The following is a 16,768-nucleotide window of genomic DNA, read 5'->3' on the forward strand; positions in this document are numbered from 1 at the left end:
TTTATGCTTTTTTTTTGCATTATGTACCAACGTCTGTAATAAGGAAGCGACATAAGATAAAGTGCATTTCATGTTTATTATTATGTGTGTTGTTATTCTTATTACCTGGCTGTAATGAAAAAAGCAGCCAATGACTTTAATGCCAGGGAAGGCTATTTGTAGCGCATTTCGTTCCGCTCTTTCGAAATCAGATATCGCTTTTGTTGGATGGATTTGCACAATATTGCAAATTTTACTGAAAACATTGTATAGTTTTCAGTAGTGCGACCTTGCATTATTGTGTAAACGATTGGAAACGTCTAAAATTTGAAAAACATTTTATTTAGTCACATATTTACATTGATATTAACTAATTATTTAAGCAATACGGTTTAAATTGTTTTACTTACTCTGTCATTGTATCTAATGACGATTGTCCATAACTGACAGTTACTGTTGTTCAATTGAGGCACGGTCGCAAATGTGCCATCAATGAAAATGGTCAAATTTTCATTATCTTTTGTTATCTTTTCTATCAAGCATGTATCTATAAAAATGACAGCTTGGACGTCGTCGTTTTTAATAACAAATTCTATTTTAAATGAATTTGTTTCGTCAAGCTGCATTAATTGACTCCAATTTTCTTGAAGGCTACTTCTTAATTCGTTTAAATTTTTTCGAGTCTGCCCAAAACATTTCTTCTTTCTATAGCGTTCTATTGATCTCTCAATGTTTTTAATATTCGTCAAATCCAGCGCGTTATCACATCTAAGTGTTTATGCAAAAGTTATTAATTGTAAATATATAAGTGTATTAATACATAAGTAGCTAATTATCTTTCTAACAGCATTTAGTATCTTCTACTTTATTAATTTTTACTCACGTTGAAACAATTCTTCTTTTTATCGCTCTTGTCGTTTCACCTGGATGTGACTGCTCTATTGCTTTTTTAATATCGGCCAATTGGAAAATAGGCTTAACATGATTGTGATGTCCGGTTAAAATGTAGTTGCCATTTTTTACTCTCAAACGGGCTTGACATCTTACATTTTTGTCTCTTCTATAACTACATTCGTAATACCTGCGAGAAAGATAGTCTTAATTAAATACATCAAATGATATATGAAAAACGTCTTTAGACGTTTTAATGATATCTTTAAACGTCATTCTGTGGCAGGGAAGCGATTTTTTTCTCAATTTGCTTATGATATCACATGATTATATAATTTTACTGTAAGATATTTTCTTACATCGTATCACCAGAGGATTTATTCAAGTGAAAATGATATCCCTCATGTTCCACTTTAGGCTGCTGTAGTCTTGCATTGCAGATTGCTGTATTCTTATGCATAAAACTAGCTGGTTACCCGGGCTTCGCCCCGGAGGACATATGTAATAAGACTCTCTCTCTCCTTTTCCCCCTCCCCCTCCCTCTCCCTCTCGCCCTCTCCCTCTCTCTTTCTCCCTCTCCCTCTCCCTCTCGCCCTCTCGCCCTCTCCCCCCTCTCTCTTCCCCCCCTCTCTCTCTCTCTCTCCCTCTCTTCCCCCCCTCTCTCTCTCTCTCTCTCTCTCTCTCTCTCTCTCTCTCTCCCTCTCTCTCCCTCTCTCTCCCCTTCCCCCCTCTCTCTCTCTCTCTAAAATGCTATAAATTGAAAAATATTACTTTTTTATCGACTGAAATGCAATTCCGTCGTATACAATACTTTGAGATTCACTCAATTATTTCCTAAAACATTGGAAAAATTTCATAACCAATTTCCAAAAAGATACCGGTTCCTAAAAAGATCGGTAACGAAAAACTATACAGTTTATAGCACTCCCCGGGAAATTCTACCCTTATTTTATATACAATTCTTTAAAATTCGGTCAATTATTTCTCGAAAAATTAGAAAAATTAAAAAAACCGGTTTCCAGAAAATCGGTAACAAAAAACTATACACTCTATAACACTCCCCGGGAAATTCTACCCCTATTTCATATACTTTTAGTAAAAATTCGGTCCATTGGTTTCCGAGATCATAGCGAACAAAAAAAAGGCTAATTCGAAAAACTTCTGATACCGGTTTCCAAAAAGATCGGTAACAAAAAATTATACACTTTATGGCACTCCCCGGAAAATTCTACCCCTGTTTTATGTACAATTCTTTAAAATTCGGTCAATTATTTCTCAAAAAATTAGAAAAATTAAAAAAACCGGTTTCCAGAAAATCGGTAACGCAAAAATATACACTCTATAACATTCCCCGGAAAATTCTACCCCTATTTCATATACTTTTGGTAAAAATTCGGTCAAATAATTTCCGAGACCAAAATCGAAAACTCTCTCTCTCTCTCTCTCTCTCTCTCTCTCTCTCTCTCTCTCTTCTCTTTCTTATAATGTGTGAATATCCTTCTTTTTCTTAAAAAATGGAAAGACAGGTAACATACATTTTTTTCAATGTATATATTGCGCAATATATGTGTTGTTTTAAACAAAAATCAAAAACTCTCTCTCTCTCTCTTTTCTCTTTCTTATCATATATGTGTGAATATCTTTCTTTTTCATAAGAGAAAAGAAGGCCGAAGATCGATAGGCCGTGCTTTCGCAGTCTCTATGCGTACTGAACATCGAGATCAAGCCAGCTTTTGCCCTTTTGCTCTACGCGAGGTTTCTGTCCTCGCTGAGCTGGCCTTAGGAGCATCCTTCGACAAGACGAATAAATCGCTCTTCATCAGGCGTTAGCTGATCATGAGCTAAACGCTTAAGGGCGACAATTCTAACCCAGAGGAGAGCAGTTGAATAATAGTCGAGGAACTCAGGGACTATGCTCTTCTGAATGTTAGGATCGTCCGTTATATACTCCCGGTACATATCACGACTTACCTCGATTAATGATGAGGCAGCTGGAGTAATGCGTAAATCTGCATTAACTTCGCGGATATTTATACCGTGGGCAAACAACGTGTTACGAGCGGGATCGTCTGCTGCGAGTGTCACGTTTTTTAGTTGTTCTGGCGTTGGGAGATTAGTTGGCCTGTTCAATGTGCGTGGCAATGGTCTTTTGCCAGCAGGTCTTTGTCCTTGAGCTGGTTGTTGTTGAGCCATTTCTCTCGGACGAACAATTATACACTTTATGGCACTCCCCGGAAAATTCTACCCCTGTTTTATGTACAATTCTTTAAAATTCGGTCAATTATTTCTCAAAAAATTAGAAAAATTAAAAAAACCGGTTTCCAGAAAATCGGTAACGCAAAAATATACACTCTATAACATTCCCCGGAAAATTCTACCCCTATTTCATATACTTTTGGTAAAAATTCGGTCAAATAATTTCCGAGACCAAAATCGAAAACTCTCTTTCTCTCTCTCTCTCTCTCTTTCTTTCTTATAATGTGCGAATATCCTCTTAATGATTTTCTCTCTTTCTTATAATGTGCGAATATTTTCTTAATTGCTCGTGACAGTCACGAATTGAAATGACTGATTTATCAGTTTTGACATATCATATGTGAAAGCAGCAACTTCATAACATAATTCACTTAAAATTGCTCGACCTATGAACGATATCATTTGTTAATTTTTAAAATTTATATTTATTTTTTTAATTTATATTTATTTCACATATGATATACAATTCTTTGAGATTCGGTCAATTAATCCCAAAAAATTGTAAAAATTTCTGATACCGGTTTCCAAAAAATCGGTAACAAAAAATTATGCACTTTGTAGTTTCACATATGATATGCAATTCTTTGAGATTCGGTCAATTATTCCCAAAAAATTGTAAAAACTTCTGATACCGGCTTTCAAAAAGATCGGTAACGAAAAATTATACACTTTATAGCACTCCCCGGGAAATTCTACTCCTGTTTTATATACAATTCTTTAAAATTCGGTAAATTATTTCTCGAAAAATTAGGAAAATTAAAAAAAACGGTTTTCCAAAAAAATCGGTAACGCAAAAATATACACCCTATAGCACTCCCCGGGAAATTCTACCCCTATTTCATATACAATACTTTCAAAATCGGTCCAATAGTTTCTAAGATTACCCCGAACAAAAAAACTGCAAACCCTGTTGCTTTATAATAATAGTATAGATATTAAAGGGCGAACAAAAAGAATTAGGGTATGGTGCAGTGAGGTTGCTCATATCTTTAGCCTTGTTGCCTGAGGCTTTAATAGAGGAAGGCTTTAATATAATCTCCACGGTTATTTTTGCCAATTGTAAATATGTACAGTCATTTTTTAATTATTATTATGATACGTGGATTAAGGGTTTCAAACCCGAGTCGTTCTGCGTATATAAGCAGTTCGATAGAACGAACAACATATCAGAGCGACATAATAGAGAGCTGAAGGAAAGCCTGAATACGCATTCTACAATCGTCGCATTTTTAGGTATGTTGTTAACACTGTGTTACACTTATTTCAAAAATATTTTTACTGTTCTTATAATGAAATATTATTTACAGCAAACTTGACGGAACATCAAAAAAGCATAAATAGCATGTTCAATCATCCCACGTTTTGGGCAAGATCGCAGTGCAATAACTTTGAGAAGGAGAAACATATTAAAAAAATTTGGCAGAAATTTGAAAATTTAGCAGAGATAGATTTGCTACTGACACTATACGAGCTGTCTGAATTAGTGGGAAGAGAAATAAAGTTATGAACATGTTTCTATTTTATATTAATTTTAATTTTAATTTTCCTTGTCCTTTCACAGATACAGACTTGCGATTCTTTAATTTCTCATAATTCATACTTCTTCTTGATCTTCTGTTTGCAATACATGATTTCTATTTTTCATTTTGCTACACAGTTGTCTCCTTCAAGAATCGATCCTCAATTTTTGGAGAAACTTCATATTTCCATATCAGATCTGAAATCCAAATAACCATATTTGTTGAGTCAAATATTGGCAATAAATCCTGTTTGTTGAAGGATAATAAACATACATCATTCGGTAGCCTACATGACAAGATAGTGATAAACTTTGATTATATCTGTCAAAAGCCTCTATGAAAAAATGATAATAAAAATGATTTTACAAACCTGCTCTCTCGTCAATCTGTCGTCGCATTGCTACTGATAGATATTTGACGTTAGAATGTGACTTCTGCTTATTAGGACGCACTCGACAGTAGCCTCACAATTTGGCAACCTTACTCCGTACAGAATTGTTCTCCAGCGATTGATATTCTGCAAGCATATATATGGATGGCTGGAAAACTGAATAAAAATCAGAGAAAAGAATCGGTTCAACACCTACAATTACAGAAAGCACATAGATACCTAATCTTTTCTTTTATGAATATTAGCTGATATACATTTGTTGATGACAATGATTCTAGTGTGCAAGCGAATTGATTCCAGTGCGAAGAACTATGCCACAACTATAAGTGGTATTTACTGCGACAGGTCAAAACACTGAAAAATAAAAATGATTAATTACATATAATTATTGTTAATCCACTTGCATACATATATACACATACACAATCGTACATACATATGATGATATTTAAATATCATCCCAGTCGACACAGAGCATCAGTGACATTACCTCTATTGTTATAATTTCGCATTCAGTAATTTTAATGTAATACAACAACATATGTTAATTACATTTACATTGTTGAATGCAAAATTATAATATACATGTAATGTCACTGATGCTCTGTGTCGACTAGAATCGTTTTTCACCTTATTCGCTTTATATTCTCACTTAATGTCTTTTTACTTATATTTTTATAAATTTATCATCTTTATTTAATTCTATTTTAATAAAATACTACAATGTATTTTATACTTACATTTGGATGTACAGCAGTAATACGATTTATGCTATTTAAATACACACGCGCGCACATATGTCAAAGAGGTTACTTAAACTGACAGCTTTACTACTAACACAGTGGTACTAACTCTTAGAAAATAAAATTAATTGTATAGAGATTTTCGTTCGTACCAACATTATCCCCTCTACTTTTCACCTCCCGTAACTTAGCCGGTCAACTGCGACTTTATTCATTTTTTTTTTAATCGTTTGTTGGTTGTTTGTTGGTGATTGTTGGCCTAATTACAACGTTTGTTGGTTCTTAATTTTTTTTTAAATTAAAAAAGAAAAATTAGCCTTAAGTTAGCCGGAAAAATTTTATTTTTAATTTAAAAAAAGCCTAATCGATGCGTAATCGTTTGCTGATGATTGTTGGTCTAATTTTAGCGTTTGTTGGTTTATTATTAGTCTTAAAAACGAAAAAAACCGAAAAATTATCTCACGTTAAAAGCCGCATTTGCAGTAATCGAAGATTGGTTTATTTGCTTACGACTTAAGGTTTATTTATATAAATGTAAGGCTAACATCTATAAAACTGGCTATGAATACGGGCCTTAACATCGGCAGAAAATCGCGAAAAGATCAAGAAACATGAAACATGGTGGTATTTCCTGTCTTTTTGCGCCAAGCCATCGTTTGAACGAGAGACCGAGTGAGATTAAGGTAATTAATGTATAATTCTATATGCTAATGTTTTAAGCAGAACTTTCTTTGATTTCTAATAGCGTTTTTCGAGCTGGTGCGCATTCAGTGCACATTAAAGCCGTCATACACAAACCAACGTAAAGTGTATGTTTAGTATAAACAGGTTAAATCATATGATTGCATTATTTGATAAAATATGTACTAGGTATTTTATCAGTCGAAATATTTGCATTTTACTTTGAATATTAGAGATTAAATCAGTGTATAAACAGCTTTAATGTGCATTGAGTGCGCACCAGCTCTGCCAGTGAAAAACGCTATAAGAGGATATATCTTATTTTTTCTTGCACAGATAAACAGAATGTTATCGGAAAGTCATCTAAGCATTTTGAGAAGAATCTTCGGAAAGATGAACGTAGAAACCAATTGTTGCAATTAAGAAGAAAGAAGCACGAGCAAGTATTTGCGCAGAAGAGAAATCTCGGTGGTTTTTCTTCGTCACCTGTTCTTATCTACGTCATACCTGACGCTAGCTTTCAGGAAGTTATTGAAAAATGAAAGATGATAAAGAGAAGTTAGACGCTAGGAAAGTATTATTTATAATCTATACATATATATAGATATATATGAATATACATAGTTTATATGCATTATATACATTAATTTTGTACAGCGTAAATCGAAACTATTTGTAAACTGCGAATTTAATTCTATTCTCTAACTCTTACTCTATATATGTATTATATTGCTTATAGATTCGTTTTCACTATATATAAACATACTATTTTCTAATGCACTTCAATGTAACGTAAAGCTCCAGTTCGAGTTCCTAGCTGTAAGTAAGGTATATTTTAAGAAACTTGTGCAGATAATTTGTAAGATGAGTCCTTGCTAAGAAGTGGAATATAGACCTGAGATACATATAGTACTTATTTATTGTAAAAGACATGGACATTAGGATCTATTTGAAAATTGTATGAAATAATAAGGTTCTTAAAAAAATGACGTTTTGTTACTTCAAACAAATCTATAAATTTTACAGTAAAACACTTTCCACAAGTGAGAAACGGAAGCATATATACATTTGAGAAGTAGGTTTTTTTTTTAAGAGAATTCTACTAGGAAACGTATATTCACGTATGAATACGAGAATTTTCTTCAATTTTATATAAATTCAATCAGGTTGAAGCTTATATTCTTATAAAATAACATATACTTTTAATGATCACATAAATAATCTTTATTTATAAAAATACAACTTATTTAAATTTTAGTTCTTTAAACGCAAACATAATGCGCGTATCATGAAACATTGTATCATGTTTTTAAGTGATCACATTTAGGTATCTATGATTTACTTTATTCTATCATTTTTTTTAGCACATATGGTAAGTTTGACATTTATTTTATACGTACTTTGACAACTAGGCGTCTTGAATGAAGAGAGTTCATGGGAAGAAAATGATAAATTCATAATTAATCCATTTTAAATACAATTTTATGTTTAAAGTAGAATTATAAACTTATATTTCTTCAAATGCTTTGAAATGTAGATATATCAGATGCATTTTCTAATCTAAGAATACTTTCAAAGTGACTACGTTCAAATATTTGTTCTAACTTTATTTGTAGTAAAGAAATAGATAATTTTTAGATCGAGATGTTAAGGCCCGTATTCATAGCCAGTTTTATAGATGTTAGCCTTACATTTATATAAATAAACCTTCGATTACTGCAAATGCGGCTTTTAACGTGAGATAATTTTTCGGTTTTTTTCGTTTTTAAGACTAATAATAAACCAACAAACGCTAAAATTAGACCAACAAACATCAGCAAACGATTACGCATCGATTAGGCTTTTTTTAAATTAAAAATAAAATTTTTCCGGCTAATTTAAGGCTAATTTTTCTTTTTTAATTTAAAAAAAATTAAGAACCAACAAACGTTGTAATTAGGCCAACAATCACCAACAAACGACCAACAAACGATTAAAAAAAAAAAAATTAATAAAGTCGCAGTTGACCGGCTAAGTTACGGGAGGTCTACTTTTCGGGAAACTGTCGCCTAACCCGGCACTGTCTTGACGGCCATATTTTATGTATGATGAAAGGCCTACCAAAGAATAGTTATTATTTTCAATTGTAATAGTTTTTTGGCTACATCATTTAACGTATGTTTCCGTTGTTGTATTTCGTTATCTTTCATGTAGTTTTTATCAGTTGTGATACTTGTGTCAATAATTATATGAGGTTCATATGTTATGGTACGAGTAGTAGTATTTTTACATTTATAACATGTTGTTTTTTTCATACAAATAATTGTGTCGTCGATCGCTTGTTACATATTATTGAAGCCGTTCTTTAAAATTTCGTCAACATTTATGTTATACGTTGGTGATGTTCTTTTACGACTGTAGCCACATTTGTCACAATTGTACTTAGTTGCTCGGGATGCTTTCAAATAAAAAGTCTGTCAAATGCGCAACATTACAATTTGCATTAAGTGATAGATTAGCACGCGTGTGACGTTTTTTCTCTACGAAAAGTGATGGGTTCCATAAAATTGATGCTCTTGTACTGTAATCGTTTGCAATAATTTTTCCGCGTTCTAAAATGTCCATTGTAAATTTTACAAAGATATTCGATGGAATTAATGCAGCCATATTTGTTTTGTAAGTATTATGCATACCCATACCATTTGCAACTACTTGAAAGATAGAGTCAAATGCACAAGTTTCAGTCAGCACTATTGATTGTTTATTAATAACAGTCGCTTTGCACATGCAGCCATTTTTAAAAACTGGCAGACCTATAGCTTTGTTTGTATTGCTGAAATCCCAATCGGGGCATGGCGTTAGATAATTTGGTTTCAATCGTTTCGAAACGTGTGGTTCAGAATTTTCGGATGTTTTTCTCTTTATTTTACCTCGCCAATTTTCTATTTTGTTTAATGAGTCTTGCTCCGGATAATCTTTATCTGTATATGAAAACGACTCATTCGCATTATCATTTCGTTTAAAAGGTGATTCTGTTAGATTGCTTTGGTCTGATAGTTTAATTAAAATCGATTCTTCGTCATTTGCAATCAGATCAGCATTATTATTTTTCGCAAGTGATTTTATGAGATTGTCTTCATCAGGCATTTTTACTGGACTCCATTCTTTTTCACTCAAATCAGCATTATCTTTTGGAGCATGGTCTTTTTGAGATGTTCTTGCTGGATTCGATTCTGTCTCATTTATATCGATTCTCTCATTGGATGACCCACACGTTATTTTCAGTCTACCGTCAGAGTATTCGATATGCCGGACGGAAAAAAAAATTTGGTTGAATTAATTGGAAATCTGGTTGAAATAACTTGACTGTCTGGTGAGAAATGAACGATCCATAATTTTCATTAAAATAACCAGACAAATTTGGTTAGTCGCATTCTGATTGAAGTAACCGGACAAATTGGATTGGATGTATCTTGGTTTCGGCAACCAGGCGCATTTGGTTGATTGTGTTTTGATTAAAACAACAAAACGTTTGATTGTAATACGATGACAATATCTCATTAATGTAACCAGACTTTTTGTTCGATGAACAACTGCAATCTGGTTCATTTATCCAAATAGTAAGGTTAATATAATTTTATGTCACTCCACGTAAACGGGAGTCTCGGCCAGAGACCCCCGTTTACGCGATGAGAATTATCGTAAGTTATGATAATTTGAGTAAGTTACTACAGAAATAACGCTCGCGTAAACGTAGTAACAGTTAATAATAAATTAAGGAAATAAATACATATTTCTAATATCATCGCATTACAAGACAATAATTGAAATACTATAAAAAATGAACATGATTTTAGAAATATCATTATTTTAAAAAAATGTAAAACATTAACTGGAATTCATCATCTCTTAAAAACAATTTGCTCCTAATATAATAACCATAATGTTTTACCAACAAACTCACGATAAAATTAAACAAAGTCTACACTTATTTACCTCTTCTTTTTGATTAATTAATACTTAATTATTATAAAGAATACAAAACGGTAAAGAATTATGTATTTAATACATTCTACCTATATTCATGAAAAGAATTTAAACGTAGTCATAAAACGTATTATATTTTAATAAAAAAGATATAATAATAAAACCTAATATAATAATGTAAAAAAATAGTTATAGACCGTATCTTATTACTAACGTATTAATCTTTAACATTACTTACGTATATATGAATTCAAATGATTACAAATATCTTCAAATTTTATTTCTTGAGCTTCCATAGATATATTTTTCTTACTATCAAATGTATCCAAATGATTTATTAACGTATTTGATCTTATAATGAGCTCGTATGGAAGAGTCCCAATATTAAAATCATCTGTTTTAGGTTTTTTAGCTTTTGCACCATCAATATGAATTATCTAAAAAATAAACGTTTAAAACATTAATAATAATTTTAAATAAAAATATTAATAAAAAGAAATAAAACCAAAAAATTTTATGTAAAAAATGAAATAAAATTAATAAAGAATATATCATAAAATAAGAAATAATTTTGATTTAATTTATTTACTTAATTATTAGAAAAAGTATTTATTATAAATTAATAATTACTCGATTAGGCTGCAAAAAATATTTTATACGATCGACTTCATCGTTCCACGCAACGACCTGTACTCTGTGTCGACTGTTGATTATTGCTTTATGTTTATTTTCTACTTGCATTAAACGAATAATACAACCTTATTAATGTATATAAATATTGTTATGCCCAGGCCGACGTTGAGCCCGTGACTCCTCGGATGACTTTCGCACTCACGCACACTCGCGCACTCACGGAAATAACGACACGTATTTAAATGAACGAATCTCTTTAATTAGAAGGAACATCAGAAATATACGTCTGTATAGCTTAAAAGCCCGGTAAATTCTGAAAAGGCTCCGTTGTTAAACAGCCGCCCGTTGTCAAGGGGACGCTTCGCGACTTGACGGAAAGACTGCTCGCTGCACGCTTCAGCTCGGAGATACGTAAAGCATACCGGGCGGCACGTACGCAACACTGCCCCCCTTCTTCAGATTGTCGTCCCGACAATCAGCGAGGCAGCTTGCTGCAATTCCTTGGGAGGCCGCTACTCCTGGACGGTTTCCTGCCCTTCTCGTGCTGCTGCAACGAGTTACCGGGCTCCGTCCATCCCAGCCTCCACAACAGGTCCTCTCCAATCGTGCGATTCCAGGGTACCGGGACGGGCCTCCTGCCCTACCCTGGGCTGCTGCCACAGGTTACCGGGTGCCGTTCTCTTCTCGGTCCCAACCGCACTCCGGAGCTTCTTCTTCTCATAGAGCTGGCCAGGCTCCATGACGAAGACTTTAACTCCTGCCTTCTGCCGCCGGTGCTCCTCTTCCCTCCTGTATCTTGCGCACTTGGGTCTTCTTTCTTCGGGATCATATGTTCTCTCATAAGTTTCTTCTCTTCTGTAGACAAGGATTGCGAAATGAATGCCCTGTTCCAGATAAGCAACCGTAGCATTCAACAGCTGGTCTCCAGCGGTCTCGGTCTGCTCTGTCATTTGGGTACTATTGATTGTTCCTCGATCACTAGTTCCTTCAACTCTGGAAGTTCTATGATAGGTGCCTCCGATGTCGATGGTCGGTACAACTCGATTTCTTCGATTGACTCGAGGGCTTTGATTTCTCTATGAGTCTATTTGTTAGTCACCGTGGTTCCACAATTGGGCTTACCAAAATGTTACGCCCAGGCCGACGTTGAGCCCGTGACTCCTCGGATGACTCTCTCGCACTCACACACACTCGCGCACTCACGGAAATAACGACACGTATTTAAATGAACGAATCTCTTTAATTAGAAGGAACATTAAAAATACACGTTCGTATAACTTAAAAGCCCGGTAAATTCTGAAAAGGCTCCGTTGTTAAACAGCCGCCCGTTGTCAAGGGGACGCTTCGCGACTTGACGGAAAGACTGCTCGCTGCACGCTTCCGCTCGGAGATACGAAAAGCATACCGGGCGGCACGCACGCAACAATGTATATATTAAATAAGGGTGTATTATTCGTGTCAGGGTAAAATAAAAGATGACATATATATGATAAAATTACTGTAGTATTTTTAGAAAGTAATTTATTCATGTCTCTTTTACAATATAATAAAACATTGTTGCATGGAATTAATCAGAAATCGTTCGCAGCTAACTAATTAAACTTAATATATAAATTGATAAAGCTTACAATAAGATAAGCTATATTGATAAGCTTTATCAATTTATAAATTGGATAAAGCTTACAAGGCAAACTTAGTCGTAACTAAAAGAATGCCACTCAGTGGCAAAGGTGCTATAATTGCAGGGAAAGGACTGAATAAATTAGACACGTTAACAGCGGTTAAACCTATAGTATCCTGAACTTCAAAACCATGAAGGTTTTCGTTAAATCCTATAGTATACAGATTTTGACAGATTAAGCACAAATCATTGTTCTCGTTACACAAAATTTTCAGTATAACACCAAATTTAGGAAGACTATCCAAAATATCAATAACCACACAGAAATTATGTTTGTATGTTACACCTTTATGCTGTAACCAGGCAACTTCCATGCATTTTCCCATGAAACTAGGGGATAAAGAAGATTTGAATGAATGAAATCCATGAATCTGAGAAATGTGATCAGTACAAAGAATAGGCCCCATCTTCTGATTTTCACATAATATGGCTGTAGATAAAAATTTGTGACATAAACTAAGCTGCTCTTTTACGGCTAATGTATGAGTAATATTTTTGCGGGAACAAGTTGCATTTGCAGCAAGTTTAAGTAGACGATTTTTTGATTCAAACCGCATAACACTCAAATGAGACAGAGGCCCGCTTTTTTTCATTATTGTTTTATAATAAGTCATATTGTGGTGTTTACATTTAAGATTATCATGGAAAAGGTGAAGATATTTTTCATGGTGTTATTCTACTAGCACTCCTAATAACTCAGTACATTCCGTCTGAAGAGATTAAGCATTAACAATGTCATGTATCTTACGAAGAATCAAGAAATATTGCCATACATCATCATGAAGGACATCTTCACCAAGAAGAAAAGGAAACAGTAGTATAAAATTACTCATTTCACTAGCCGAAAATTTTAAATTCTTTTTTATTATTTCATCATCAGTTATGGGAAGATCATCCTGCGAAATAATTTGTCGCTCTTGCTTGATTTCGACCTCTTTCCTTCGTATCACGATGCTTCGAGTGCGATAGTATTCTGGCGTGAGAGGCCTCGTATTGGGGATTCAGGTGCCAAAAGTGTGTGTTCGATCTTTTTAGTTTTTGCACAAAACGACCGAATCTGGCAGAAAAAAGTGTCGCTCTGTCCCGCGAAGCGAGATATTAACAGTTAAAGTTGACGACTATCAGGTTATGAGACCTGTCATACCGACGAGATGTAGCGACTACGAACATGCCCTGTGGCCATATGCGCATGCTCAGTGGCCGCACGCGCATGCAAGAGGTCACGTGACAACTGTTTGGTTGGTAAGTCAGAAGTGTAACATAATTCGAAATGATATTCTTTCGGCGTATAGATTAGTGACGCGCTTTAAAAGTATTTAAGTGTTTAAAGCGCGTCAACTAACCTATGTAGGTTAGTGACGCGCTTTAAAAGTATTTAACTGTTTAATGATTTTCGTTAAAGCAGGGCACACACACATGTGTGTATTTCCTGCTTTATAGAAGTTGTGATTTTCGTTAAAGCAGGGCACACACACATGTGTGTATTTCCTGCTTTATAGAAGTTGTGATTTTCGTTAAAGCAGGGCACACACACACGTGTGTATTTCCTGCTTTATAGAAGTTGTGATTTTCGTTAAAGCAGGGCACACACACATGTGTGTATTTCCTGCTTTATAGAAGTTGTGATTTTCGTTAAAGCAGGGCACACACACGTGTGTATGCCCTGCTTTATAGAAGTTGTGACTTTCGTTAAAGCAGGGCACACACATGTATGCCCTGCTTAGGTTTTAGTGACGCGCTTTAAACACTTAAATACTTTTAAAGCGCGTCACTAATCTATACGCCGAAGGCGTGTCCTAAAATCAGTGAGGAGGCCAAGCCCCTCCCCCGCTCACACTTCTACGTTCACTCACACCGATCATGGGGGGGGGGGGGGGGTTCCAGGGAGGCGAAGCCCATCCGCCCACGCATGTACTTTGATATATTATATAGGATATATTGACGAGTAGGGATGCAATAATATTAACATAATTTATGATAGACAAATTAATAAATTATTTAATAGAACATAATGTGATAAGTAACAAAATACATTATCCAAAGTGCAATAATAAATTAAAATTAAACAGAAATAATTTCTCATTTCGTTGTCGAAAAGTATTATATGAGAAAAATAAACGTAACAAATATGTGAAGAAACAATGCACATTTAAAGGAAGTGTTAGATTTAATACATGGTTTAGCAGATCTAACTTAAACTTGTAATTATGTAGCCTCCGAGACATCTGCTTCATCGTCCACAGTCTTCGGTGGATACAATTCCGCAATTGCACGGAAAAAACTGCTTAAGCGATCTTCATAAGCATGAACGCGTTTGAAGAGATATTCAGCTAAATATACTAAATGCGAAGAACGCGTTCCATACCGTGGGATATTAGCCCTTACTTCTCTCCAAACACGTTCAATGTGCTGAGTGTGGGCTCCTGAATAGACAAACAAATAGAAATGAGTAATGCTAAGTTTAGTGTTGTGTATTTCGAATGCATATGTTGCTCTTTATATATTTGCAATGTAATTACCGGTATCTGGGTCGACGAAATTCATCGAGTGATTTACTGTTAGATGTTGGAAGCCTTCACTGTTTAAACAGTTGTACGACTTCCAACAATCCGACATTATCGTCGTCCCAGGTAGAATCCACTCCTTGATCAGCTCAAGCAGAGTTTTTTCCGTGCGGTCTTGCACTGGCACAATAAAAATTTTTTTTGTGCCACGTTTGTATCCACCGAAGATCCACTTTCCCTCGATTATTCGGCCACGATTGTACTTCCTTTTGCCGATTTTTGCTTCGTCTATTTCGACGATTATATTGGGCCCTTCAAGTTTCGTTGAGTTCTTTTCGGCCCAATATATGCAAACCTATTATAACAAATCAACATAACAAATTCTATAAATATATATCTATTGAACATATATTCATTGTATTAAGTATATTAAATTATACTTACTTCTCGGCAAAAAGAAATCCAGTCAACAACCGAGTGCTGAGAAAGTTGTAACTCTGTGCACATAAACATAAGTCTCGGAGGTCTTAACATAATAAAATATGCAGTCATCCTGCATATTGTTTCCAGGCTTAATTTAGATTTGCTGAACCATGTATCAAATCTAACACTTCCTCTAAATGTGCATTGTTTCTTCACATATTTTTTATGTTTATTTTTCTCATAAAATACTTTCCGACAACGAAATGAGAAATTATCTCTGTTTAACTTTAATTTATTATTGCACTTCGGACAATATATTTCGTTGCTTATCACATTATGTTCCATTAAATAATTTATTAATTTGTCTTTATCGTGAGTCACTGCCAAAAACTCGTGCAGCTGCATTTTGACACGATAACTTAAGATAAAACAAAAGAATATCATTTCGAATTATGTTACACTTCTGACTTACCAACCAAACAGTTGTCACGTGATCTGCTGCATGGCCTGCATGCGCGTGCGGCCACTGAGCATGCGCATATGGCTGCAGGGCATGTTCGTAGTCGCTACAGCTCGTCGGTATGACAGGAATCATAACCTGATTCCTGTCAACTTTAACTGTTAATATCTCGCTTCGCGGGGCAGAGCGACACTTTTTTCTGCCAGATTCGGTCGTTTTGTGCAAAAACGCGTCGATTAAGTCTAAGTTCAACGAAATCGGTGAGGAGGCCACTATTCTTCAGATTTACCAATAATTGATTTCATCTACGAGAATACCGAAGACACTAGTATTTTCAAATTGACTTCTATCCGCAGAATGGAACAGTAAAGCAAGGAAAATGTTAGTCAATTGAGAAGAAAACTGAGGAGGTAAACATGGTATAGAATAGAAAACAGCGCCAAGTTTTTGAACAGTAGCATGAGAACCGAGTGCGTTATTAACTTCTAAGTCATCAAAGAAAAAAAAGAGGAATAACGATTTTATTCTTATAATGGAGTTGCACTTTCTTTTGCCATATCTCACCTTGAATAAAATTTAAAAACACTTTTTTCTCTTTCTGCACACTATCCATATAATGGAGAATAGTTTCCAATACTCC

The 16,768-nt window shown here is 34.6% G+C and overlaps 1 protein-coding gene and 2 long non-coding RNA genes across 4 annotated transcripts; 1 reads left to right on the forward strand and 2 right to left on the reverse strand.

Moving 5' to 3' along the window:
- Positions 1-4,638: 4,638 nt before the first annotated feature.
- LOC139769322 (uncharacterized) lies at positions 4,639-5,403 on the reverse strand. Of its 2 annotated transcripts, none has more exons than XR_011717534.1 (3): positions 5,257-5,403; positions 5,017-5,163; positions 4,639-4,843 (listed from the first exon to the last, which is right to left on the reverse strand). It is a non-coding gene; the product is annotated as an uncharacterized lncRNA (long non-coding RNA). The 2 variants fall into 2 exon arrangements; XR_011717535.1 differs by having other exon boundaries at positions 5,017-5,185; positions 5,257-5,395.
- Positions 5,404-5,573: 170 nt separating this feature from the next.
- On the forward strand, positions 5,574-7,366 carry LOC139769321 (uncharacterized). Its single transcript, XR_011717533.1, has 2 exons — positions 5,574-6,463; positions 6,798-7,366. It is a non-coding gene; the product is annotated as an uncharacterized lncRNA (long non-coding RNA).
- A 7,697-nt stretch (positions 7,367-15,063) lies between these two features.
- Positions 15,064-16,464, reverse strand: LOC139769312 (uncharacterized). Its single transcript, XM_071700258.1, has 2 exons — positions 15,690-16,464; positions 15,064-15,600 (listed from the first exon to the last, which is right to left on the reverse strand). The coding sequence occupies exons 1-2, from the start codon at positions 16,110-16,112 to the stop codon at positions 15,238-15,240; spliced, it is 786 nt and encodes a 261-aa protein (XP_071556359.1). The 5' UTR covers positions 16,113-16,464; the 3' UTR covers positions 15,064-15,237.
- Positions 16,465-16,768: the final 304 nt, after the last annotated feature.

This window comes from Temnothorax nylanderi, unplaced genomic scaffold (genome assembly GCF_030848795.1).
Source record: "Temnothorax nylanderi isolate EJ_2023f unplaced genomic scaffold, tnyl_v1.0 TNYL_tig0022_pilon, whole genome shotgun sequence".
In the NCBI taxonomy this organism is placed as follows: Eukaryota; Metazoa; Arthropoda; class Insecta; order Hymenoptera; family Formicidae; genus Temnothorax; species Temnothorax nylanderi.

What these genes read in the sequence shown, in the direction of transcription:
- LOC139769312 (XM_071700258.1), bottom strand. Translation starts at nt 16,112, where the DNA reads ATGATATTCTTTTGTTTTATCTTAAGTTATCGTGTCAAAATGCAGCTG. An exon ending in GGATTTCTTTTTGCCGAGAA is followed by an intron (nt 15,601 to 15,689) that starts GTAAGTATAATT and finishes TTGTTATAATAG; the next exon opens with GTTTGCATATATTGGGCCGA.